Consider the following 24,088-nt stretch of genomic DNA (forward strand, 5'->3'; position numbering starts at 1 on the left):
CCCACAATTGTTAGATTTTTTGATCCAGAAACAGGAATTAAATATAGAATATTAGATTTTGTTTCATTGCCGAGTGAAACTTCACAAATAATTTTTGATTCAGTAAGTACTATTTTAAAAAAGAATAATTTGAACATATGAAATGTTACAGATGAAAAAATTAAATGTTGGTTATCTGCAAATGTGGAAACAGACAAAAAATGGACCGAGTTATTCCTTCATTTTAAACAGAATAATATTCCTTATCAAAATATTTTGAAAATTGTAGAATTCGCGCTCTTCCTTCCAGGAACAAATGTAGCAACAGAACATGTTTTTTCTGGTATCAATAAAATATGGACAACTGAAACAACGCAGTTGAACATTAAAACTTTAAAAATCTATTTTAAGTGTAAAATATAATTTGACCAATTCATGTGAAATATTTCACGACATTTTAATAAATGATCCGAATCTATTGCTAAGTATTCACTCAGATCAAAAATATGACCGTGAAAGAAAATCATACTTTTTTTTAAATAAAAAATTTAATTTGAATAAAAATCATGATGTTCAAATTATTATTTTTTACAAATATTTTTATAGTTACCAATAATTAATAATAAGTGCATTTTTGTACAAGTATATGAATGTATACAATAAAATATATATATATATAACTAAATTGTAATTCTCATTTCATCCCATTTGTCCCGCTTTGTCTCAATGAAAATGTGGTCACTTTACCCCAGAAGCCTCGCCCAGGCACGAAACTCGGCACATAATTGTGTTTTGACATAATGAAGAAGTATTTTTTTTTCTTTTTCAAAACTTTGGATTAGTTTTTTAGTCATTTTGTAAGAAAATATATGCTTTTTCGTCTTCAAAGAGTCATATTCAAAAAACTATTAAAAATGCATATACTTTTCTCCACTCTTATACATGTATGCTAATGCGAACCTTACAATTGAAATACTAATTTTCGACAACTTAAGCCAATAATATACGTAGGAATTAATAATTTAATTGTAAGGTTCGCATCAGTTTACATTTATCAAAGTGGAGAAAAGTTTAACTTTTGTATTAAAAATGTAGCAACATATTCGATACGTAAATAGAACGCTTCGCTTTGATATATTTGTCGCTGTTCATAATTGTTATAATAAGTTTTTCTTCTTCTTTCCTCGCTCAATTTTTCTTCTTAAGCGAATACGATAATCTTTGTAGCGATATAGAAATAGAAATTGATACCACAAAAAATTATATAGAAATAGAAATTGATACCATAAAAAATGTTAGCTGCTCAGGAGTTGGTGAGGAAAAGAATTTACCTTTATTGGCACCAAATGGAAAAACTAAAAATAATGTTTATAAAGAAGTTTTACAAGAATAGGAAGAATTATATACTATCTGTATGCTGACTGACACAAGTTTTATTTTATTGCTGTTTCTTAAATTTGTTATTAACTGCGTTTTAATTTTCAGCTATTGGCCAATGATGATTTCGAAAGCAACTTTTGTAGGCTTTTACAATTTCTGAGGCCTTTTTTTTAAGAAAAGAGAAAACAAGTCTCCACCTGATAGTTATATTATAGGTTAGGTTACCATAGGCCTTAGGTTACCATAGCAAAGTTACATCTTCAAGCATTCTCAAGAGCTATAACACATCTGCAGCAGAACTGGATATGAAGACAAAATTGCAGGACAGGAACACTTTAATTGTCCACTAATCTTCAGATTTCCTGCTATGTTTTAAAAAACTTTATTTGTGAAAACCTTTAGCGTGGCGGACAGCTGGCCGCCTTAGGCGGCTAGTCCATAATAAAATCGTAATCGTATCTTCTTTCGTAAGTTTTACTTCATTGTACCATTACACTTTGTTGTACGACCATCATTAGAAGGATTTTATCATTTGTTAATAAATCTTGTTTAATAGTAAAAAATTAAATTTGTGGAAATTTGTTCGCTCCGTGCTCTTTCATAGGTTGGGTTAAAAACAATGAGGGAAAAAGGGGGTGAGATTTGTTTACGTAAGCGTAAAATTAAACGTAAATAGTCAAAATCTTGTAAAGATGAAGAGGTACACAAAATGAACTATACAAATCAAAAAATAATCTGGAATAAGGGAGTTATTTACGAAATAGGTGTACATATTTACAAAAATCATTAGATATTGATGCTAATCAACAAACATCTGGAGTCCCTGTATCACTCCTTCTGCCCCGAAGGTCTACTGCGGTGCGGAGTGAAGCAATTCATCTTGAAGGTGTTGATAATTTAAATGGAGTGGTTAAAGCAGGGTTTCTTAACCTGTGGTTCATGGACCCCTTAGGATTCCATGGGTCATATTTTGGGGGTCCACCGACTACTCCTAATTTTTAAAAAGTTTGGATCAATAATATTTAAATAACATTGATCTTTTTTTCTTTCTAAAAGGTGAAAATACATACATGCTTGAAACTAGGTGATCGAGATACCCCAAATTCAGTACGGACTGCACACAACCCTCTAGTATCCCTGTCATATTTTTAACATCCTCCATTAACCGGCTTTCAGTTTCCACCATCTGGGGCAACCCCCTGATAACGTCCGCTGTACTATTTTTATTATCCCCTATCAAGCTACGTACATTTGACACCTTGTTCAGGTTACTAGATCTATGATTTTTTACTAAGAAGAAAGCCCAGTTTTTGAAATCTAGAACATTAGACAAACTTGGATTTGGTGTTCAACAAAAATCTCCGGTTGAGGCATCTCTCAAAGTTGCATATCATATTGTTAAAAGCAAGAAACCGCATACTATTGGAGAGACGTTAATTAAGCCATTTGCACTGGAGATGGTTGAATGAGTTTGTAGATTGGAACAGAGAAAAAAAGCTTGAGGCAATTCCATTTTCAAATGATGTGACACATTCAAGAATAGTTGAAATTTCTTGCAATATCTTGAAAAGATCATCGATGAATTGAAAGTATCGCCATTTCCCTTTAGTATGCAACTGGATGAAACTACAGATATCTCGAATTATAGTCAACTTCTTGTTTTTGTTCGTTACGTGTCTCTTGATACTATCAAAGAAGAATTCTTATTTTGTGAGTCTCTTTTGCAAACTACAAAGGCAGTTGATGTTTTAGCAATGTTAAATGTTTTCTTTACCAAACAAGACTTTGGCTGGAAAGAAAAACTTTATTCACTTCGTACAGATGAGGCACCTGTTTTCTTAAATACGCAAATCCATTTTCTGAAAAACGAATTTTGAAATATGCTCACTTCCTTACTTCCTTTCATTTTGAACTGTGTACATATCCTTAAGAATGCATTTTTTGAGAGAATGTATTATAATTTTGTAAGAAAATATACACAGAGACAAACTTCTGCAGAGTGCGTTACCCTGAAACTGAAAAATAAAACAACTTTTTTCTTGATAATTCTTTAGTATTTAAAAAATGTATTCATGACTGTTCCTTGAATGAAAATAAAATTACACTTCCTGAAAAGAGGATAAAAATTAAATTATTTTACTGCAAATATTTTCCCATTATTCAAAACAGCTTCTAGGTATGTAACTGCAAACTGTATAATTTACAACGTATTTGAAATTTTCAACACATAATGTGGCTCCGTTCGAGAAATATGTTTCAGGCAACCCTTATTCTCACGCACTGCTTTTGTTCACTTCTTCAAAACATTTGGTTTATCTTGCTTTTTTCAATTAAACTACCGCACTGCTTTCGATTTCTCTTTGAAAATGGAAAAAAAATGAAATATAAAAATATATCCTTTGATTGAAGTGAATAAGTTTAAGTATGATACATTAATGGTGAATAATCCAGCCAATATCTAAAGGTTAATATCGGTATATAGTTTTTTTTTTCTTTTCGAAATAGGTAGGTACGTTATTTATGTCGCCCTGGTGCTGCACAATGGGCTATTGGCGACAGTCTGGGAAACATCCCTGAGGATGATCCGGAGATATGCCATCCTAATTTTGATCCTCTGCATAGGGGATCTCATTTTTGAGGCCGCTTCTTCAATTCAGACATAGATCTGAAGAGGAAGGATATTCTTTCCAGATCCCTATACCCGTGATACCGCACAGCGACGGCAACAAGACTTTCGATGCCACAGATTGTAAGAGTACGTATATCGCATGTACCCAGTGGGTCACTTTTTTTCGTGAATCTGTTTACAGTAGAACCTCGATCCCTCGATCCCGTATTGTCTTGCTTGACTCTAACGATTGCCAACCACTTCTAACAGCAATTCCAATTTCAGAATTTATACCACGTCAACATGAACTAAATAAAACAATCTAATTACACTGTAAATATTTTTATACTTTTTTTCCATGTTCGTTAGGCTCTAGAAAAAATTAGAAGGAGGTAACAAGTGTCGTAATTTTTAATCACACTTTAATTCTAGCAATTAAAGTGTGAATTTAGCTGTCGGAAAGTACTTTACCAATAAATTCATGACCAACTTATGATTGAGGTAATGTGAAAAGTACTAAATCATAGATGTTCAATGATTAAATACATCATAGGCACTAAGACGATAATATTTATTCACAACGGCAACTTTGAAATTTATCTCGCTTAATTTCTTGGTCTTGGCATATTTTGCTTGATTTACAAATATTTTCTGGAAAATACTTAATCACCAAACTAGTTCAGTTCAAACAAATTTTTCCACGACTTTTTCATTTTTGTTCAGTTGGCAGCACTTTTGTTGCCAATTATTTTACATTGAGTCACATTTATTTTCAAACAGAGCTGCCAACTTTCTACGGTTTTTGCACAAATTTAAATTCTCTACCAATCGGCTAATTGGCAAAACTATGTCACACTTTCTCAATTAGTTACAAGATAAAATAGTGGATTGTTAAGCACCAAATTAAAAAACAAGATTTTGATGGGAAGATGGAAACTTTTTTTTATCATAAGACTATTTTTATTCATTGTTTCTAAAATTAGTAGGTATAATGTTATCAATGAAAATACTTTTTTTTATTTTATTCTTTATTTCCGAAATGCCCTTTTTTTTACTCATAATTCTATTTAGAGCTTTCATACTATTTTATATTATATGTCATACTGTTTTTTATATTGCTTAGAACTTTCATACACCTTAAAAGAACAAGTGACTTTACAGTTCTCAAAGCTCTTGTAAAAATGCAAAACGTAAAGTAAATACACTCTAAATGTATCACATATTTTCTTTTTTATAATACCACTTAAATGCTTAGAAGACTGGTTGGGCAAAGTTCGTATACAGATTTATTTTTTGAAATAAAATAATGCTTGGTGGTTGTCGTAAATATATTAAATGATCGAGGTTTTTCTGAAATTTATTACCACTGTTAGATGTTAAACACCATCCTCATAAAGCTTTATGTGATGGTTAGTCGGAAACTCATGATTTATTTGGATATTTATCAAAAATGCATAATTTTTTGTAAGACAATTAATTTATTTACCATTTTTTTTCTACAGTATGTTTGTTAATTTCAGTAACTTCTATTAATTTTTTTTAATTTCTTTAAGATACAGTTTAAAAGTTTTTTACCAAACCTTAATGACAAAAAATTCAAACATATTAATTTTTATTACAGTTCTTAAAACTACCCTCCAGCATCATCACAAACTTAATAGTTAACAAACTTAATAGTTCAAATAGTTAACATCTCAAGTTCTATAGCAATTCTTTTAAGTAAACTTCCAAAATTTAAAGTACATTTTAAACATTTCTCTAAAATACATTTTCGAATGTTTTTTTACTCTTACTATTGATAAATTTTTTGTTATTTTGAAGTGATTGTAAAATGGCAACTTACATTTAATGCTGATGCATCAAATTGATTTATAAGAAAAAAAAACGATTTTATTCAAAACCTCCATTTTTTTAAATTTTGATTGATTTAATTAAAAACTTTACCCTTTATGAATCATGCATTTTCTTTCTACAAAAACTATAAGTATAATGTTTATAAACCGCAAAAGTAAAATATTAAATAGAAATAAAATATATAATATTAAACTATTTAAAAGGGTTATTATGCAGCTACTTCACTTTTACTACATTTTTTTCTACCATAATCCTATTTTTTAATTTGCTGCCTTAAAATCTAGTCATTTAACTAGTTATAACTTATAAAAGTTTATCAAAGTTTTGCTATTCTGCCAGAATTATCAGTGAAATTTTTCAGTGATAAATAGCAGAAATATTCCATTGGTCTACGGGAGCTTCACATCTGTAGCAGCCCCCATTTCTTTTTTTCATTTATTTTGGAATTAAATCATAATTAAAAATTACATATTTTACCAAAAATTTTCCACAATATCTTTTCTTTCATGGTATGAAATTTAAACCTAAGATTGCATTTAGCTTTTCGTTCTGCAGAATTTGAATAAATGAACGAGGGGGAAAAAACGAATTTTAAAAAAAAGTTACTTACCTTCTAAATTCAATTGGTTATTGATTCTATCAGTATTTTGTGGATCAACAGCCACATCTTTTCTAATTTCAAGTGCTCTACCATCTTCTTGTAATGATTTAATTTTCAGCGATTTTGTATTTCGAGCCAACATGAGGAAGCAAAATACTGTGCTTAAATTTAAAGTTCGCTTATTCATGTTCACTTCTTCTTTTCCTTTCATATTCTTTACGTTTTGCATCAGACGAGAATATAGCAAGGTATAATTTTACTTCAGTTTACGTTTTTACGGTGCTTAAATATCGTCTGTTTATTCCAGAATGATTTCCTCATTATTCTTTTTAACGATATTCACAAATCGGGAAAAATGATACAAATTTGAATTTCTGTTCAAATTTATATTCCAACGGTGCAATCTTCAATATCGTTGATCGTTAATTTCTTATCTCGTTTGAAACGGTTCTTCAAACAATGATAACTAAACGTTAATTGATTAGTAAAAGGATTTTAATTCGTGCTAATCATCTGACAAATTTTAAACTTATCTATTTATAGTTCTAAAGTATTGACGATAAAACAAAATGACGATAAAACAAAGAAAAATTATAGACATATGAAAAAAGAGGGGGGGGGGAATAATAATTAAATAAATGAAACTTATTGTTTTTCTTAACTTTCATCATGCTTTCTTGTATTTATCTATCTATTATATATATATATATATATATATATATATTGACTTTACTGAGATTTTGTTTGCTTTGGATAACTTTCATCAGCTGCTTTCCCCTCACCTGAAGATTTTTTTTTATTCAAGAATGTAGCAGTAGTTTCATCCATTGTCACATACCAACGATAGACATCCTTTTTAACTTGTTTTAAAAGTTTCAAACAACACGTTCGTTTTGGTTGAGTGTGAGTAAATGCTGCACCCATTTCGAAAGTAACTTGCATATGCTCATATTTTTATGTAAAATTATAAACACATCACCTTCTGATATCCTTAAGGTGTCACACAACTTCACTTTACAGTCTTCCAAAACTATCTTAGTAACTTTTTTTATACTTTCTGGAACACTGGTTGATTTTAAAATGACTTGAGTGTTTAGCATCATCAATGTCTTTATGACTGTGTTCAAATCCAGCAAGCCATCGTGTTTTGCTTCAACAGTATTTTTCCCCATCCAAAAACAATTCTTAATCAAAATACGAAATTCTTTTTTTATCTATTGGTTTAAAAATTACAAAAATAGGGTCACTTAAACCACTTGCAGCTTCTAAACTAAACTAATTATCAGAATGACATGAAATTTTGACAATTAAGGCTTGAAAGTTGCTAATATCCAGAAATCATATGGTTTTGTTAGCAGTGGTGTCATTTATGTGTCAGACCCGAGACTTATTGAGTGATGTGTAATAATTGAATAAAATGCTGCAATAAATGATAAAAAAACCTTTGAATAATATATATTATTGACGCATCAAGCAATTTAATTGGTGGAATTTATATTTAAAAATAACTTCAATAAATAAAAATTAGAAATCAGAATAAGATTCAATATTATTTAAAGATTACAAAAGTGAATTCAATAACATATGAAATATCTACTTTATTGAAGTGTAAATCTCCTCCAATAAATTCTCGTCAAAGTCATTTCCTCCATTAACTCCCTTTAAGTTCTTTTTAAAATCCTACAAATGAAAAAAAAAATATACATAGATTTATGAAGACTGGGAAAAATACTTATTAAAAAAATCCTACGAACATTAAATCCAAATAGTTTCCTTAGCAAGTATAAGCACTTAACCAATCATCTAGATTATTTAATAACTACCATTTAAATTAAAACAGTGTTTTGGCTTTAAAAACACAAAAATATTTCCTGAATGGTTATTCTGTTCATAGTTAGGTAATAATTAGCAAAATAACCTGGTGTTTCTTTGCACAGAAAACCATTTTATCACCATCTTATTCATCAAAAAAATGTCACTTAAAGCTTTTTACAAATTTGCACAAGTAGATCTGGGGTAGCCCTTAGCTAAAAGAGCACAAGTAGCTTTTTTAGGGTCTTACTTAACTTTCACTAAGAAAACTCATATCAAGTTATATAACAGTCTATAGGACATTTCAGACACTAGAATATAAAACACATTTCATACAAAGTTACGACACAAATTTGAAACTAAAATTTTTCTTTAAAAAATATACACCATGTTTGGTAATAAATAGCAGAAGTTTTGGGNAAGAGCAATGGCTCTCACTTCCTATTGAACTGATAGACCGCATAATTGAAAGCATCACACATCGCTGTTTGTGCTGTATTGCTTCTAGAGGCAATCATATTCCATATTAAAGGTACTTTTTCTATTGCAAACCGATACTTCCAATTTGTTTATTTTATACATGTGCTAATTTCTATACTACTATTAATGTCTGATAATTTCTTTTTATGTTGTTTAATACCTTACTATGTGTTGTATATTGTGGGTAAGTTTCATAAAATTCCATGTGTAATTTCTTGAGTTATCGCGATTTTTGTGAATTTTCCTTAATTTATGATAACCAGTGTATATATATATTTGATATTGATTAATTTGTTTAAACAAAATAATGTTATAAGAATATAAATGTTATTTTAAAAAATGATTACTTCGAAAAATGACTTCTGTTCACCAAGAGATCTAAAAGTTTTTAATACTAATAGATAATAATATTTGGACGTGGGAAGTAGAGGCACAAAAGTAAGTGAACAGAATACCTTTTAGTACATATATGTTAAGCGAATAAATTTAACTTTAGTGGAAAAAATGCTTTCTGCCAAGAGAAGACAATTATTGCGAAGCAATAATCGGGATTGGTGAGCGGCAGCGAACAGAGGGCTTAGCCCCCTAGTTAAATATAAATTACAAAGACTAATATGATGTATACCTTTTATACGTTATTGCAGACAAGGCGACTCCAACAAGAACAATGAAAAAAGTAGCTCCCAGAAAGCAAATAAAAATAAACACTAGCATCTGGTCTGTAAAAGGACATAAAAGAGAAACATTTAGATATTTTTTTTTAATTTCCTAAGTCACATTAAAAAAAAGACAATTGAATATCAAAAACATAACAGTAATAACAGTAAATCTATAAATGAGATCAAAGAGGAGAGCATCTAAACAAGTGAGACATGTCCATCTCTATTCGCTTCGTAGAGATTACATAAGGTACAAAAGGGATCATGAACTACGTTGATGTGACATAGATGTTTATTCAGAATATCTTGTCCATATATCAGACGAAACATGGTGACATATTTCATCTATGGTCACTGAAGGACATTAAGAATCCTATGGTTTATTTAAATTGCGATTTTTTAGTTCTTCGCTGAAGGAATCCCTGAAGATATTTTTATTCGACTATTGACATTATTGAAAGGAAGTCGGGAAGTTGATGTCTGAAGGACAGAGGCCCCTTTTTTACCAGGAAATAACATTTTCTTGATTTTCACAGTGGGCCAGAATCCATTGGAGAGCCACTGTCTTATTATTACTGGCAAACCAGTTGAGAAGATTTAAGCAATTATCGACGATAAAAATTCTAGATTAGCTGAGTAAATTGAGGAGTAGACATTGAAAATAAATTGATCGGCCAAAATAAAATTGTGCAGCAAAAGAAATACTTTATCAACGTCGTTCTAGAGTTGCTCAATGGGATATTGGCCTCGGTGTTTGGGATACGTCTTTCCGAATGATCCAGGAACAGGTCATCATAATTTTGACTCTTACGCATTGGTAAACCTTTAACCTTTTGGTAACGCTTTGGTCTTGCACGCTTTGGTCTCGCACGCTTAGCTAAAACTTTAAAACGCACTTCAATTCAGCATTACATAGGCTCATAATAATTTGCAAAAATTGATAATACGGCAGTAATTTTGATAATTTTCATCAAGGGGGAAAAGTATCACCAAATTTTCGACTTCTAACAAGAAAGTTTAATAACTTTTAAAAAAATTTAAGTTGTCTGTCTGTTTTCTAAAGTCCAGGTAATTCTTCGCAGCAAGATAATATAAATATAGTTTAAGATCATCGCATTACGTAAAGCACTTAAACTATGACTTTTTATATTTTCCTCGGCTAAAGAGCTTCGAATAACAGCGTTAAGAAGATATCAACATTTATTTTTATATATATATTATATACAAACATTTTTATCCAGTATCCTGCTGCACTACCATTGTTCTGTACATATTATAACTGAGATAACTTAGCGTTCTCTTGAAACTATAGAAAGATTAATTGTAGGATTTCTGTATCGATCTTTAGAAACTCAATGCTGTACTTTTTAAATTTAATTTTCCAAGAACATAAATTCTTCGTAGGGAATTTCTGAGAGGAATGTCTTTTTTTAAATAATTAAAAAGGTAAATAAGTGGGTAGCCGAATGCTTATTTTAGAAATTTCGCTACCAGTTTTATAATTTAATCAGGTAGCTGGTCAGCTTACTATTACCTAATACAAAATACGGTCACAAACAAATAAATTCATACCAAACACGTCTCTAGAAAATTTTAAAAACATGGTAGAATATCCATATAAAAACTCTTAAGTATATATGTTAGGAAGGCTGTTATAGATGTAAAATGATATTTAGGTTTCATAGAAAAACAGTTTATATAAATTATATAAGTTTATCAAAATGGTGACACTATGCCCAATGACAGAATGTAATAAAATCCGTAGTAGGAAAAAATTGAGCTATATGTTACCATTGAATATTTTGAATATTAATGAATTTAGTGTATCTATTTAACAACTTTCAACTCCTGGTTTAACAAATTTAGAATCCGATCAATTAGACATTTATTTATTGTATTATTTAATTTATCATTATTTTTTTTCTTAAACTTTGGTATTTGCACGCAGATTTTCAACTAAGTCTTATTTCCATGTCTAAGTCCATGAAGAGCCCCACATAGAAGCAGGTGGTCCCTGCCCAATTTCTCTCCAGATTTACAAAGTGGACAAAAAGGCGTGGTGGAAAGGCCTATGCGATATAAGTGAGCAGAAAGACAATCGTGGTCTGTATATATATAGGGAAAGCCGCAACTGCATCACGTCTTGGTGTGTCGGGAATTAAAGAAGAGCTCACATTTCTCCAACTTTTCAAAGCTGTGCGAGTCTGAAGGTCTTGTAATGAGTTGGTTTTACATATATCTTTAAGGAACAGTTTGATTTTGAAAAGGAAGTGGCCGTATTTAGTTGTTGTAGCAAATTGGCACCTTTCTTGGCAAGTAAATCTGCCTGCTCATTGCCCCAAATACCACAATGGGCTGGCACCCACTGGAGGATTATTCGTTTTCCCCTCAAAAATAAAGACCTCAAGAGGTCTTGACATTGGAAAATCTCAGGTGTCAAGGGACGGTCATGTGAGCTAATTGATTGTATGGCCGCTTGTGAGTCCGAGAAGAGAACTGCAGTTTCAAATTTGTGTTGGAGGGCCAGTTGCTGCTGTAAGGTTGTAATCTGGGAAATGTAGTCCCAATAATTTGGTCAAGAGAGTGATCCAAAGTTTCGACCCCTTATTGTTAATTTTACTTTTCGTGTAATTCATCATATGTCGGAAATTCTTTAAACAAATTTTAAAAAAAGTTGCAAACAATTATAAAATTTATTTACTGAAAGATAATTCCACAAAAAATATAAATTTCAGAAATATTTCCTTATTTTTAATTATTTTATTTAATAATAGTCAAAAAGATTTTGAATTATAAGGTATACAATTTTTTTCATCATTTTAAACAATGTAATTTTACATGACAAAATACAAAATTTGAGCAAAAACAGTCAAACAGAATTCTTCAGAAACAGAATTTTTTTTTTAAATGTATTTTTAAAATTCAATTTCTCAGGAGCTATTCAACCGAATTTTCTCAAATTATGTATTTTGTTATATAAAATAGCATTTTTTAAATAAATGCAAAAAAAATTTATACTAAATGTTTTTGATTATTATTAAAAAATTATAATACTTAATAAAAGCACGTATATTGTAATTATCTGTTCGATGTAATTAAATTGCTTACGTTTGGTTGCTGGTTCAATAATCAAAGCCATTGTCGTGGGTTTTTCCTTTTTGTCATCCTTGGTGATGTTCGATGTTCCAATGTTTTCGATGTCACTCGTACTAATTGCTGAAGTAGTACTTAGAGTTGAAATCTTGTTACTGGTAACTTGCTTTGAAGTGCTTGTTAATTGGAATGTGGATATCGATGGACTTGCACTGTCTTCTGAATTGTATAATACATGATATGTTTTATTAAATTTTAATAAAAATGCAAATTTTCTTTAATTTAACACGTGTCCGCATGATTTTTGTAGGACTATTGTATTTTGAAACACAGATTATATTTCCCATTGTTTATGACTGCTGCAAGTAAGTGAGCTTCAATTGTATATTTGGAAAGAAAAATTATCACATTTTTACCAAGAAACCTGTTGACGCCTGTAGCCGTCATTTGGGCAAACACGAAATGTTTTCCTCTCCCCAAATACAAAGAGCAAAAAAGACAAAAGAACAATTGAAATGTTATCTGGAATATTACATCTCTGCTTTTTATGTAATACACAATTTACCCTTTAAGCAAATGAAGCGATCCAAGAAAACTGTAGCAATCATGCTTATACTCTAAAATTTTAACCCAAAGTATTCAAATGGTAGCAAACTACCCAGCAAAGAAATATGTGGTTTTTCTAATTTTGCAGTTTTTGAACTGTTTTTGAAAGAACATTTAGGCATCAGATATCTACCTATGAAATTAGATTATAAATGTTAGCGGCGAACAGGAAAAATTTAATTATAAATTTTTAAAAACAAATTATATATTTGAAGTACCCGTTTTGCCATTACATTTAAAAATTTAGTATCTTTAGGAGGCATTTTATTCACACTAAAGCGGTTAGCTTTATTTTTATTAAGATTTATCAAAATAAAACGTTGTTGATTTTAAACCACATTGTTTTACTGGTACACAAAACGAGTCGAGGTCGCCAAATCTCCAAGTATGATTTGGGTGAAACATTGTACAAGATACAATGCCACCCTGCAGGCGACAAGACCAGTTCTATGGATCCAGTCCTCGGTACCAAGAGAGGGCGAAAACCAGTTTTGTTTTTCCGAAGACCAAGTTTCTTAGCCAATTTTTTCCCTTTCGACCAAGTAACCCGAAACCCACAGTTGCAGCTCTCAATTAAACTCCTTATTAAAACCACTTAATCTATAAATAGGTATCACAATTTCATTTCAATTTTTATAACCTTATCAGTCCAGCATTCATCTAATCAATCAGTTCGCTAGTTTAATATCCAATAATATTGTGACCATTAGTATAATCTAAAAATGTCAAATATTTACAATTAATTCATAAATATTAACAATAACTGTAAAACTAAAAATGTAATACTCATGATTTGTGAAATGGATGTCATAAAATAAAGAACATTAAATTCCAATTCCCATGATCAATGTAACTACAAAATTATGTACTATTTAAACATTGTAACCACGAACCAAAGTAACTAAAATGTACCTAAGTAACAAAAGAATGTAATCATTGTAAAAACTCAAGTAATGCAATCTAATGTACTGTAATAATGTCATGATGCACTGTAACCTACCATTAACCAATGTAACTAATTTAATAACTTATAACCATGATATGATTATAGCCTTTGCAAGAAACTTTGAATATGTAATTATTGAAATCAATTGACAATCAAATCATGTAATCAAATATAATAAACCTAATGTAATAAATCATATTACAGTCCTAAGTTTATGTCAAATGCGTAGAACTAATTGATTTAAGTTTCTTCATGTCCACACAAACTTTTCCTTAATCATCAATGTTTTATTCAGGTGATGCAAATCTCCATTTAATATGCTTAAGTATTATATTCTCCATTTGGTTTACAAATTTTTTCAATTGTAGATTAATCTTTAATAATTTATTTAACTCCTTCAATTATCATTCTTAACCTAATCATTAAATTTGCTTAATTATTAACTTCTCCACTTATTTATTATTTTTAATTAATTATAGAATAAACATTAGTTAATTTTTTCAATTCTTTCAATTAAAATTCTTAATTTAATTATTATCTGTTTTTAATTAATCTGCATGCCATGATCTAACCCTTTCCCTTGCAGCAAGCTCATACAAACGAGCTTAGTGGGTCTGTAGGATTGGGCACTTGGTGCGCATTACCGCATACCCGTCTTGTGAGTGACGGCTGTGTGGTATCCATGTCCGAGAAGCCTGGGCCTTTCGGACCTCCGGATTGATGGGGATGATGCGGTGATCAAACCAAATTTTTTAAGAGAAAAAAATTTAAAATTCTAGTGGTTTATATTAATGTGAAAAAAGTAAGTGGGGCTGTTTTTTCAAGCGCCCTTTGAAATGATTTGTTCAAAACTGTCAAAATCTCTTGTGTATTTAGAAAAAAAAATTCAAAATTAATGATTTAACGTTTTAAAATTATTTCATTGATACAAAGACATTAGCGTTCCGAAAATATATTAATCATAATATAAATCAAAATATATTATTCAAAATATTAAGCAAAATATATTAATCATGTAAGTAGTTATACTGAGCAGTTAGAAGCTCATTATACAGTGAAACCTCACGGGAGCGACCACTCTCTGCTCCACAGTAAAATGGTCGTTAATGGAGGTTGGTTGCTGTTAAAGGTTACCTCCATTCAGTTCAAAATGTTATCGAAGGAACACGATTTTTCAAAAACTATTTTAATTTCAATCCGTGTCATTTTCTTGGGTGGGAAATGCTAATTTTGAATCTTAGAACTATTCAAAATAAGTAAACTTTTTGGGGGAAAGAGAGGGGTTTTAATGGTGTTCTCCTAAAGGTCTAAATGTTGTCTTCAACGCAAAGTCTATGGAAAATATTCTGTGCCACCTAAAAATAGTCGTAAATACTGAATACATTAAGTAGCGATGATGAATGATCGATACAGAAGGGTGGTCTTTCTTGAAATTTTCACTGTAACTGAAACTATGTCCCAGCAACATTTTTCAATGCGCTTAAGCAAGAAATATAAATTATAATGCGACAGCCAGTCAACGTCTCATTGCATACCTTTTTTTTTCAAATATTTGCTTTTTACTGCACAACTAGCTGTTGCAAAAACGCAACCTCAACATACAAAGAGTTTAATAGAATTTGAGCAGCGTCCACAAAACTTTAAAATTGAAGAAACTCAAGAAATAATTAAGCAAAATAGATGTGTTATTACATGAATAACTTACTGCTAGTAGTTAGTCTTCCAAGAGAAGTTCCTTCAGTCGTGAAAGAAGGATTTGTATTTTGATCTTCTCTGGTGAACATAGTCTTTCTAGTTTTCTCTTCGTCAATCGAACCAATAGTTGAAGTACTTTCTGTCGTAGACAAAGTACTGATAAAGAGATCCAGAGTACTTTCTGTCGTAGACAAAGTATTGGTAAAGAGATCCGGAGTACTTTCTGTTGTAGACAAAGTACTGGTAAAGAGATCCGGAGTATTTTCTGTCGTAGATAAAGTACTGGTAAAGGGATCTGGAGTACTTGTTGTAGTAAATTCAGAAGTAGTAGTAGTTGATGGACTTGTAATAGGCTTCATATCTAAATGAGATTAAACAAACCATTAGAGAATTTTTTCATGTTAATAAAAGGGCATTTGCTTATTTCTTCTTCCAGCTTGAAATCAGCTTTTTTTTTTAAAAAAAAAAGAAAAAAAAACTGAGAGTTTTCATGATAAAGACTCGATTAAAGGAACTCCATTACCTTTAAAAATATTCAAATTAAAACAAAAGTAGACATGTTTAATAAATAGTGGTCCACTCTAAAGACTTGTTATAAATGAATCAAAGTATCGATATCCATTTTTTAAAAATTTCAATCAGCTCTCAGTTAGTAGCAATAAGTCGTTAAATTCTAAATATTAATGTTATCTTTTCGAAACGAAAACCAGAAAGAATGAAAAACATTTTCAGAATGCATAAATTGCACATGCATAAGTTGAATATCAAGCACAATGCCCTCAAAATAGCACTTATCAGATAATAAAGTCATATCAAAATCCCTTCTAACTGTGGTTTCAATTAAGATAAAACTATCATAATTTTTTTGAAAAATAACCCATAAGACGTTCAGAGTGTGGATTATTGGGAAACATTTTTAAAAAATATTTCATGAGGGTAATAGAAATTTTACTGCTTTTAATTTCACTTTTATTTTAGGGATTAAGTTGCACGGTTTATTTTCTAGAAAAACTTACCTAATCCTAGATAAATCTAATTAAATTTACTTTTTTATTTTATTCAATTTTTTTTCATTTTTTCCCATTTATTTAAAAGAAAGAACTATTCAAATGGAATTTATAGCAATTTAAAAAAAATAACATTTGATTCATAAAAATTTACCTTTCTAATTGCGTTTACGTTTATAAAGAGCTAAGTGACAGAAAGTTATAAGTGACATTTTTGTAAATTGGTGCTTCAAAATCAAAACGTTGCTCTTTTAAGTAAGGGACAAAATAAAGATTAGCTTATTTTTGTAAATTGGTGCTTCAAAATCAAAACGCTGCTCTTTTAAGTAAGGGACAAAATAAAGATTAGCGTATTTTTGTAAATTGGTGCTTCAAAATCAAAACAATGCTCTTTTAAGTAAGGGACAAAATAAAGATTAGCGTTCCTTTATTCCAATTGTAATAAAGTGAATAATTGACGCAAGTTTCCAATTTAAAAAATATATATATATATTAATCCTTTAACAATTAGTTGAGTTTTTGTGACTTCAAGATCCCACTATCAGTGTTCTATTATGCTACAAAAGAACAGGTTTTTGATAACAGTTATTGGATGTTTGTTGACAAATGGGCTTGTAACATTCTTCTACTCCAAAACACTCAAAGATTGTCACTTAGGGCCATAAACTGTTGAGAAAAATAAATCCCTGCTGTTTAGTTAAATAAAATTAAAATAAAACCTTTACTCGTTGAAATCTCAATTTTTTTTCGAAAATGACTCTAAGAATCTTCTAACACTGGGTTTTATCAATGATTCCTTAAAAAAACTAACAGCTGTTCGAGAAAATAGCCATGCTGCTATAGCAGGGATAAGTGACAGTAACTCTATAAAAGGAAATAGCATCTCTTTCCGTTTTATATGTATGAGACATTTTAAATAAAAACCGTTATCCAGACTAAAATTTCAGTTTTATTAGAATATAAAAAATTTACTTTTTTACCTGAACATCTCCCATCCACGATCCTAACATCATCCACGACAACAATGGATCGAGTATAGTAAGAAAAAGTAGCAAACTCTACCTGCAAAAAATAATATATATCAATATATCTATAATTAGAGATTAATGATCCACGCAATTAATAATTCATGTTATCTATATGACAACCATATATTATTAATTTCCATGATAGTTATTTAACATAATTGGTAATGCTTATGTTTATTCAGTGGGAGTTAATATTCCCATTTTGATCCATTTTTCAAAAATATAAACACTAGTGATTCTATTCCTTGTTAGATTATTAATCTTTCCTCGGATTATTGAAATTCTTTTTAATATGGTTGGTGACGATTGTGTTAACTCAGTAGGTTCTGGTGTTCCTGATTCGAGATCTTGTCCTTTTTTTCAACAAAAAAAAAAGAGTAGTAATTTCATTCGTTAGCTTTTTCGATTATTTATCTCGGATCTTGTTATCTAAAAAGAATATCACCTTAGAAATTATCAACAGTTTAAGCAATAATTCATTATTTTATTTTATCAGAAAGTACTTTTTAGCAAACCTTTTATCGAAAAGTACCTTTTATCAAAAAGTACCTTTTAGCTACAAATTTTGGCGTAAACACTATTAACCTTTTTGAAGGCCGTGGTAAGTATACTTACCACCACGTTTTACCACTTTCAATTTAGGTTTCCATTCTTCAATAATTTCAGCTTTCTTGAATAAAATTGGTAACCATTTGTCACTTTTAAAAAACGTATAAAAACTATAAAATACATAATTCCTTTTGAAGTTTGTAGCATTTAAGGAATTTATTTTATAAATAAAGAAAAATGAAAGTCAGCAAGTTCCTAATAGGTCATGTAAAATATATTTACCACCAAAAAAATGGCATTTTTATAAACTAAATGAGTTTTTTTCTTCTTATATCAATTACTGTTCTTAAAACAATTTCAATTTCAAAAATGCTTTAATTTACCTTTACCAGAAATAAAGGGCCCATTAAAGGGTTGAAGAAAAGTCGAATTATTTTTTTTCACTCTTTAATTCGCAAAAAAAAAGAAAACAACGCGGCCTTTTTTGTATCTTTTGAAATTTGTTCTATGTTTGAATATATACGAGTATATATATATATATATATATANTTAAATAACTTCAGCTTTCTTGAATAAAATTGGTAACCATTTGTCACTTTTAAAAAACGTATAAAAGTTATAAAAATACATAATTCCTTTTGAAGTTTGTAGCATTTAAGGAATTTATTTTATAAATAAAGAAGAATAAAAGTCAGTAAGTTCCTAATAGGTGAGCACAACTTAAGTTTGTATTTTTTTTTTCAGATAAAGAACAATTTTTGTCTGAATTTTTAGTTTAAAATATCGCTCTCGTAACTTATAATAAGCTTATTCAAAATTAGGCTCTCGAAACAGAAAAAATAAAATCCGATATTTAAATCGAAATTATTTAGGAAATTAGCTCTTTTTTTCCGCGTCGTACATTTGGCCAAATTGACAATATTTATCTCTTGAATACGGGATATGTATAAGTATAAATTTACAATAACTGGCGAAGCTCTGAACAATATATATTTACAGAAAAACATTTTTTATGTTACCTATTTAAAATTAATAGTATTTGGTATTTACTTGATAATCTTCAGATACGCTCATATCTACTTTAATTTCCAGCCATCGATCAGCTTCAAGTTTGAAATCTTTATAATCTGTAAAAATTGAAAACAGTTATTCTATTATTAGTAATAAAATCAGTTTCAATGGTATTTTTAAAATTATTTCATTTTTCATTGATTATTAAATTTATTTCATCAGAAATTTTTTAATTTATTTAAACCTGAAATAATGAAATGAAATAATGACCTGAATGAAAACCTGAAAATTGTTTTAAAGTGATAGCTTAAATGTGAAAAAAATATATAGATATTTTAATGCATTTATGTGTGCTAAAAATTGACTCTAATTTTTCCAGGTCGTGAGTAAGCTGAATTTGGCGAGGTATCCTAATGGTAGGGCAGCCAACTGTTTTTACTTTTTGTAAAAATTTATTCAAGTGATGCCTAGGTTTGTGTTTTAATATATCATTTCTTATTCATTTGAACTTATTTTTCCCCACTACATATAAATGATTTTAAAGTTCATATGCAAAGTCACTTTGTTATAGCTCTTTCGTTATAATGCTTTTAAAATGCTGGCAAAGTTACCAAACTTCTGAATGCTTTGGTTTTTGAACGTCTACCACTCTATAAAATATTTAGCAAAAGGCGTTGTAGTTGGCAGATCTGTAATGGTTAATTTAGGTCTAACGAGGTGGAAAAAAAGATACATAATACTGAGAAACATTTTTTTTTCGCTGCATGAGAATTTTTTAAACAAAACTTAGATACTTTTGCATCAAATCTGCAATCAGTTTCTCTTATTTACAAGCTAAATTTTTATGTAATTCAACAGTATCATCCACACCTGGAATATTGTTTTTATTGTTTACCCAAGGGTGTCACTATTTCACTAATACGGTGGGCGTAGTAACTTGATACATATCAGTTTATGATTCTTGTTTTAAGTATTACTTTCAAAGGAGCAAACAAGTGCATAGATACAGGAGTTGGATAAAAAATATTGAGTCACTTTCGATACTAATCTATGAAAACAATCTTTCTTTTAGCAGTTAATGTTTTACAAGATTTAACACAGCAAAACTGTTTGTACAATTTGAAATATCATACTAAAAGCTTTCAGACAAGTCGTTTTTTACTAAGCGAAATTCTGATTGGCAAATTTTGATAAGAAGAGCAAGTAAAGTCTTTGACGCAGAATTTTTCTTAAACTGATTTTTAATTTTTTTCATTAGTTTGCTTCAAAACAAGTAAAAATATTTTATTTAACATTTTAATAATGTATGGTTATTAATTACATAAAGAAATCTCTCTTTTTCTATGTTGAAGGTAAAATCCTTTTTTTTTTAAATGTGCGCTTATTTTCATTTATTAAGAATTAAGATCAACAGCTTCTTTGAAATACATTGATAAATTTTTGTAAATGAATAAAAAGCATTTTTTTTTCAAATTTCTTTTTTTGGGATATTACATAATTTAGCACAAATATAATTCCGATAGTCTAACAGATTTATAGGGTGTCCGTAAAATGATTTTAAAAACATTATTTCAATAAAAAAATATACCGTTGCCGGCAGTATTATTAGGAAAGTATTTTGTTTTTAATAAAATAAGTTCAAATAGTTGCCACTAGGCAACATTGACTATTAAAATCTATTTAGCAAAATTGTAAATGTAGCCAACTTTTGTATTTTTAATATGATTGTATATATTTTTGTATGAATGTATTTTTGTATTTTCGCACATACATTTGACAATGTTTTCGTTGAATCTTCTTAACATGCTCATGTTTCTTCTAGCGGTACCATGTGTCGAAATTTAAAATTATTTAAACTCAATGCATTTTTCTCTAAAATGTATTGTTCTAATAACAACAATGCAGCAAATGCCACATTATTTTTTTCTCATATCAGATAGTATTTACAATCTACGTTCAATATGAATCAATCATTTATGAGACATCCTCTATGTTTTGAGAGAAATCAGATTACAATTATTGTATTTTCTAGGAGCTTGAGATATTCGGATGTAGTTTGGCGTCATTGTGTTGTCATTCTCAAGAAATCTGTTCCAATAAGCATAGAAGTGCAAGCATTTGAATGAATGCATTCTTTTTGAGAAATATTTTGGTGTTCGCAACAGAACTTCTAGCGCTGTTTCACTGTTCTTAAGGATATCTTTTATAAACCAAACACCACCTGAAAGAAAGTTTATAGTTATTAGCGACATCTATTTCATATATACTAAATAAATTAAACGACATTTAAAATTTTATTAACCCCTTCATGAGTTGGCAGCTGATACAAGTCGACCAGCTGTCTCTCAGCATTACTATATGATAATAAGTTGAATACTGGGCTGCCAACTTTTGGGAAAATTAATTTTGGTGGTAGCTACGTTGATGATTTAATGTATCATTCCGGTTTCGTAAATTGGATTTACTGTTTTTTTCACACAACTACAAGTAAATGATTTATAAGTTTATCTGAAAAGCTATTTTGTTCCTACATTCTTTTTAGTAAAGCATAAAAATATGACTTGGCAAACTTTAATAATATCTTCAGCAAAAAATTATTATTAAATGAAAATATTACACATAGGCCAGTGGTAGCCTTTTTCATATTGGAAGGCAGGGGTGAAAGCAAGACGGAAAAGAGGAAAGGCTGGTAGTAAAACCATTTCAGTTATTGCTAGTTTTGGGGAGGAGTTTACTTATTCTTTTTTTAAATTTTTCAACAGTATCTACTTTATCTTGGAAAAGAAGCAGTTTTATATATATATGCCAGAATTATAAAAGAAATCTTGATAGTTACAGATATTTCATTTTTTTCGATAAAAATGCTGGAATGAAATGTTTTACGTACCAGGTTTTTCTCTTTTCCGTCTTGCTATATAAGGGCTTTCAGCCATGTTGGAAGGTATACTATCCACAGGGAATAGAACGTTTGCCTTCCATTGAGGTGAACCGGGTTCAAATCCCAGCGATGGCAGGTCGATACGAATTCCACATATATGCATTTTTTCTTTTGATCGCAATGTTAGATACGTAAATAGGCACATATACAAGTTTGTACTTTTTGTATATAAAATCTATATAGCTTTTAAACTATTAGCCTGATAATCTCGTAAATGGTTTCATTAAATGCATCGGAAACAATGCCTGTTTTGAAAAAATTCAATTTTCCCTCTCAAATCACTCCCATTTCCCTCCAAAAAGAGATAAGGGTGTAAAATAGAGTAGGGGACTGGGCTCATACGCAAATGGAAAAAAATTAATATATATTTTTTTTATATTATTATGGTTGTAGCTACTGGTATATTTTATTTTCTCTAAGTAAACTTGTTATAAAATTTCTTTAAGACTTTTCTGTCACATCTTGATTAGTTTTATTTCATACGTACAAGTTCTCTTTGTCTATTTTACGTTTAGGATACATTTTCTATTTATTCTGGGTTTTCGGTTTTATTCCACTGTCCTGAGAACTATAACAACCTCAAGGACCGGAAGAAACACAATCTTGCCATATAATATTTTGGGTTAATTTGAGTAAAAGCATAGATCGAATTTTTATATTAAAAATTGGAAAGTAAACTTTGCCTTATCTTTAACACTAGAACTTGGATTCGATTAAATATTTCCTCACTTTCTAAGTTAAGTTGCGTAAAAGCATAGATCTAATTTTTATATTGAAAATCTGAATGTAAACTTTGCCTCATATTTAACACTGGAACTTGGATTCTATTAATTATTTCCTCATTTTCAATTGTAAATTTTTTAAAAAAATCTGCAAATGAAATTGTATTTGAATAGTCAGTTAGTATTAAGAACGAATTACAAGATAAAATAAAATGTGAGACTTGAAATAGCTGCTCTTAATACGAATAATATTGTAAGATACGATAGCTAGAACGAACATCGAAAGCATTTAGTTAGTATGTGACGTCATAATTTCTCCTCTCCGAAGAAGAAAAAAAGTCCCCAGGAAGAACAAACCTTGCAATTCTTTATAGTGATAATTTTCGATCTTAGCAGATAAGTCTTTCCAGCTCCATTGCATATGGCCGTGTCTTGTAGATGAGTAACCACATTCATGTTGATTAAAAGTACATAGCTCGGATGCATTATCTGAAACTATATTCATAAAGTCAAAACTTATTTTCAATCAAAACTTAGTAAATATGAACAAAAAAATCTGTATATCTAAGCAAATATTTATTATAAAAAATTATATTTACGTATTTAAAAAAATTCTAATAAAAAAATATTTATTCAAACAATTACACACACATACACTATCTACCAATAAGTAATCGGACACCTATGCAAATGACTATAACAGCGGCCCTGATATACATCACGCCCTCCTGATGTGGATTGGGACCCTTGGTCCCCATTCATGGTAAGCTCAATGCCGATGCCTACTGCACTATTTTGGATGACAATGTGCTTCCTACGTTGTGGCAATTTTACGGGATGGACCCCTGTTACTTCTATGACGACAATGCCAGCTGTCATGTTGCGAGGGTCACCAAGGCTTGGTATGGTGCCAATTGGTTTAATCGAATGGACTGGCCGGCACAGAGCCCAGACCTGAACCCTATCGTGAAACTCTGGGACGAGATGGATCGCCGAATTAAGGGGTGTACTACCCGTAAAAAATCAGTGAAGGAACCTACATGCCTTCTCCAAGCCGAGTGGAAGAAAATACCACTAGCCGTCACACAAGGACTTGTGGAAAGTGTGCGACGCTGTAATT

The 24,088-nt window shown here is 30.0% G+C and overlaps 1 protein-coding gene across 1 annotated transcript in view; it reads right to left on the reverse strand.

The window, feature by feature from the left end:
* Window positions 1-3,429: 3,429 nt before the first annotated feature.
* LOC107443529 (uncharacterized) overlaps window positions 3,430-24,088 on the reverse strand; it is a 23,200-nt gene continuing 2,541 nt past the window's right edge. Inside the window, exons 2-10 of the mRNA XM_043054491.2 lie at window positions 23,326-23,463; window positions 21,323-21,529; window positions 19,348-19,424; window positions 17,701-17,782; window positions 15,724-16,074; window positions 12,482-12,685; window positions 9,340-9,433; window positions 6,432-6,583; window positions 3,430-3,467 (exon numbers count right to left, since the gene is read on the reverse strand). Coding sequence (XP_042910425.1) covers window positions 3,430-3,467; window positions 6,432-6,583; window positions 9,340-9,433; window positions 12,482-12,685; window positions 15,724-16,074; window positions 17,701-17,782; window positions 19,348-19,424; window positions 21,323-21,529; window positions 23,326-23,463 — 1,343 coding nt within the window. The remainder of the gene's footprint in view (window positions 3,468-6,431; window positions 6,584-9,339; window positions 9,434-12,481; window positions 12,686-15,723; window positions 16,075-17,700; window positions 17,783-19,347; window positions 19,425-21,322; window positions 21,530-23,325; window positions 23,464-24,088) is intronic.

The sequence above is a fragment of the Parasteatoda tepidariorum genome, chromosome 9, assembly GCF_043381705.1.
Source record: "Parasteatoda tepidariorum isolate YZ-2023 chromosome 9, CAS_Ptep_4.0, whole genome shotgun sequence".
NCBI lineage: Eukaryota > Metazoa > Arthropoda > Arachnida > Araneae > Theridiidae > Parasteatoda > Parasteatoda tepidariorum.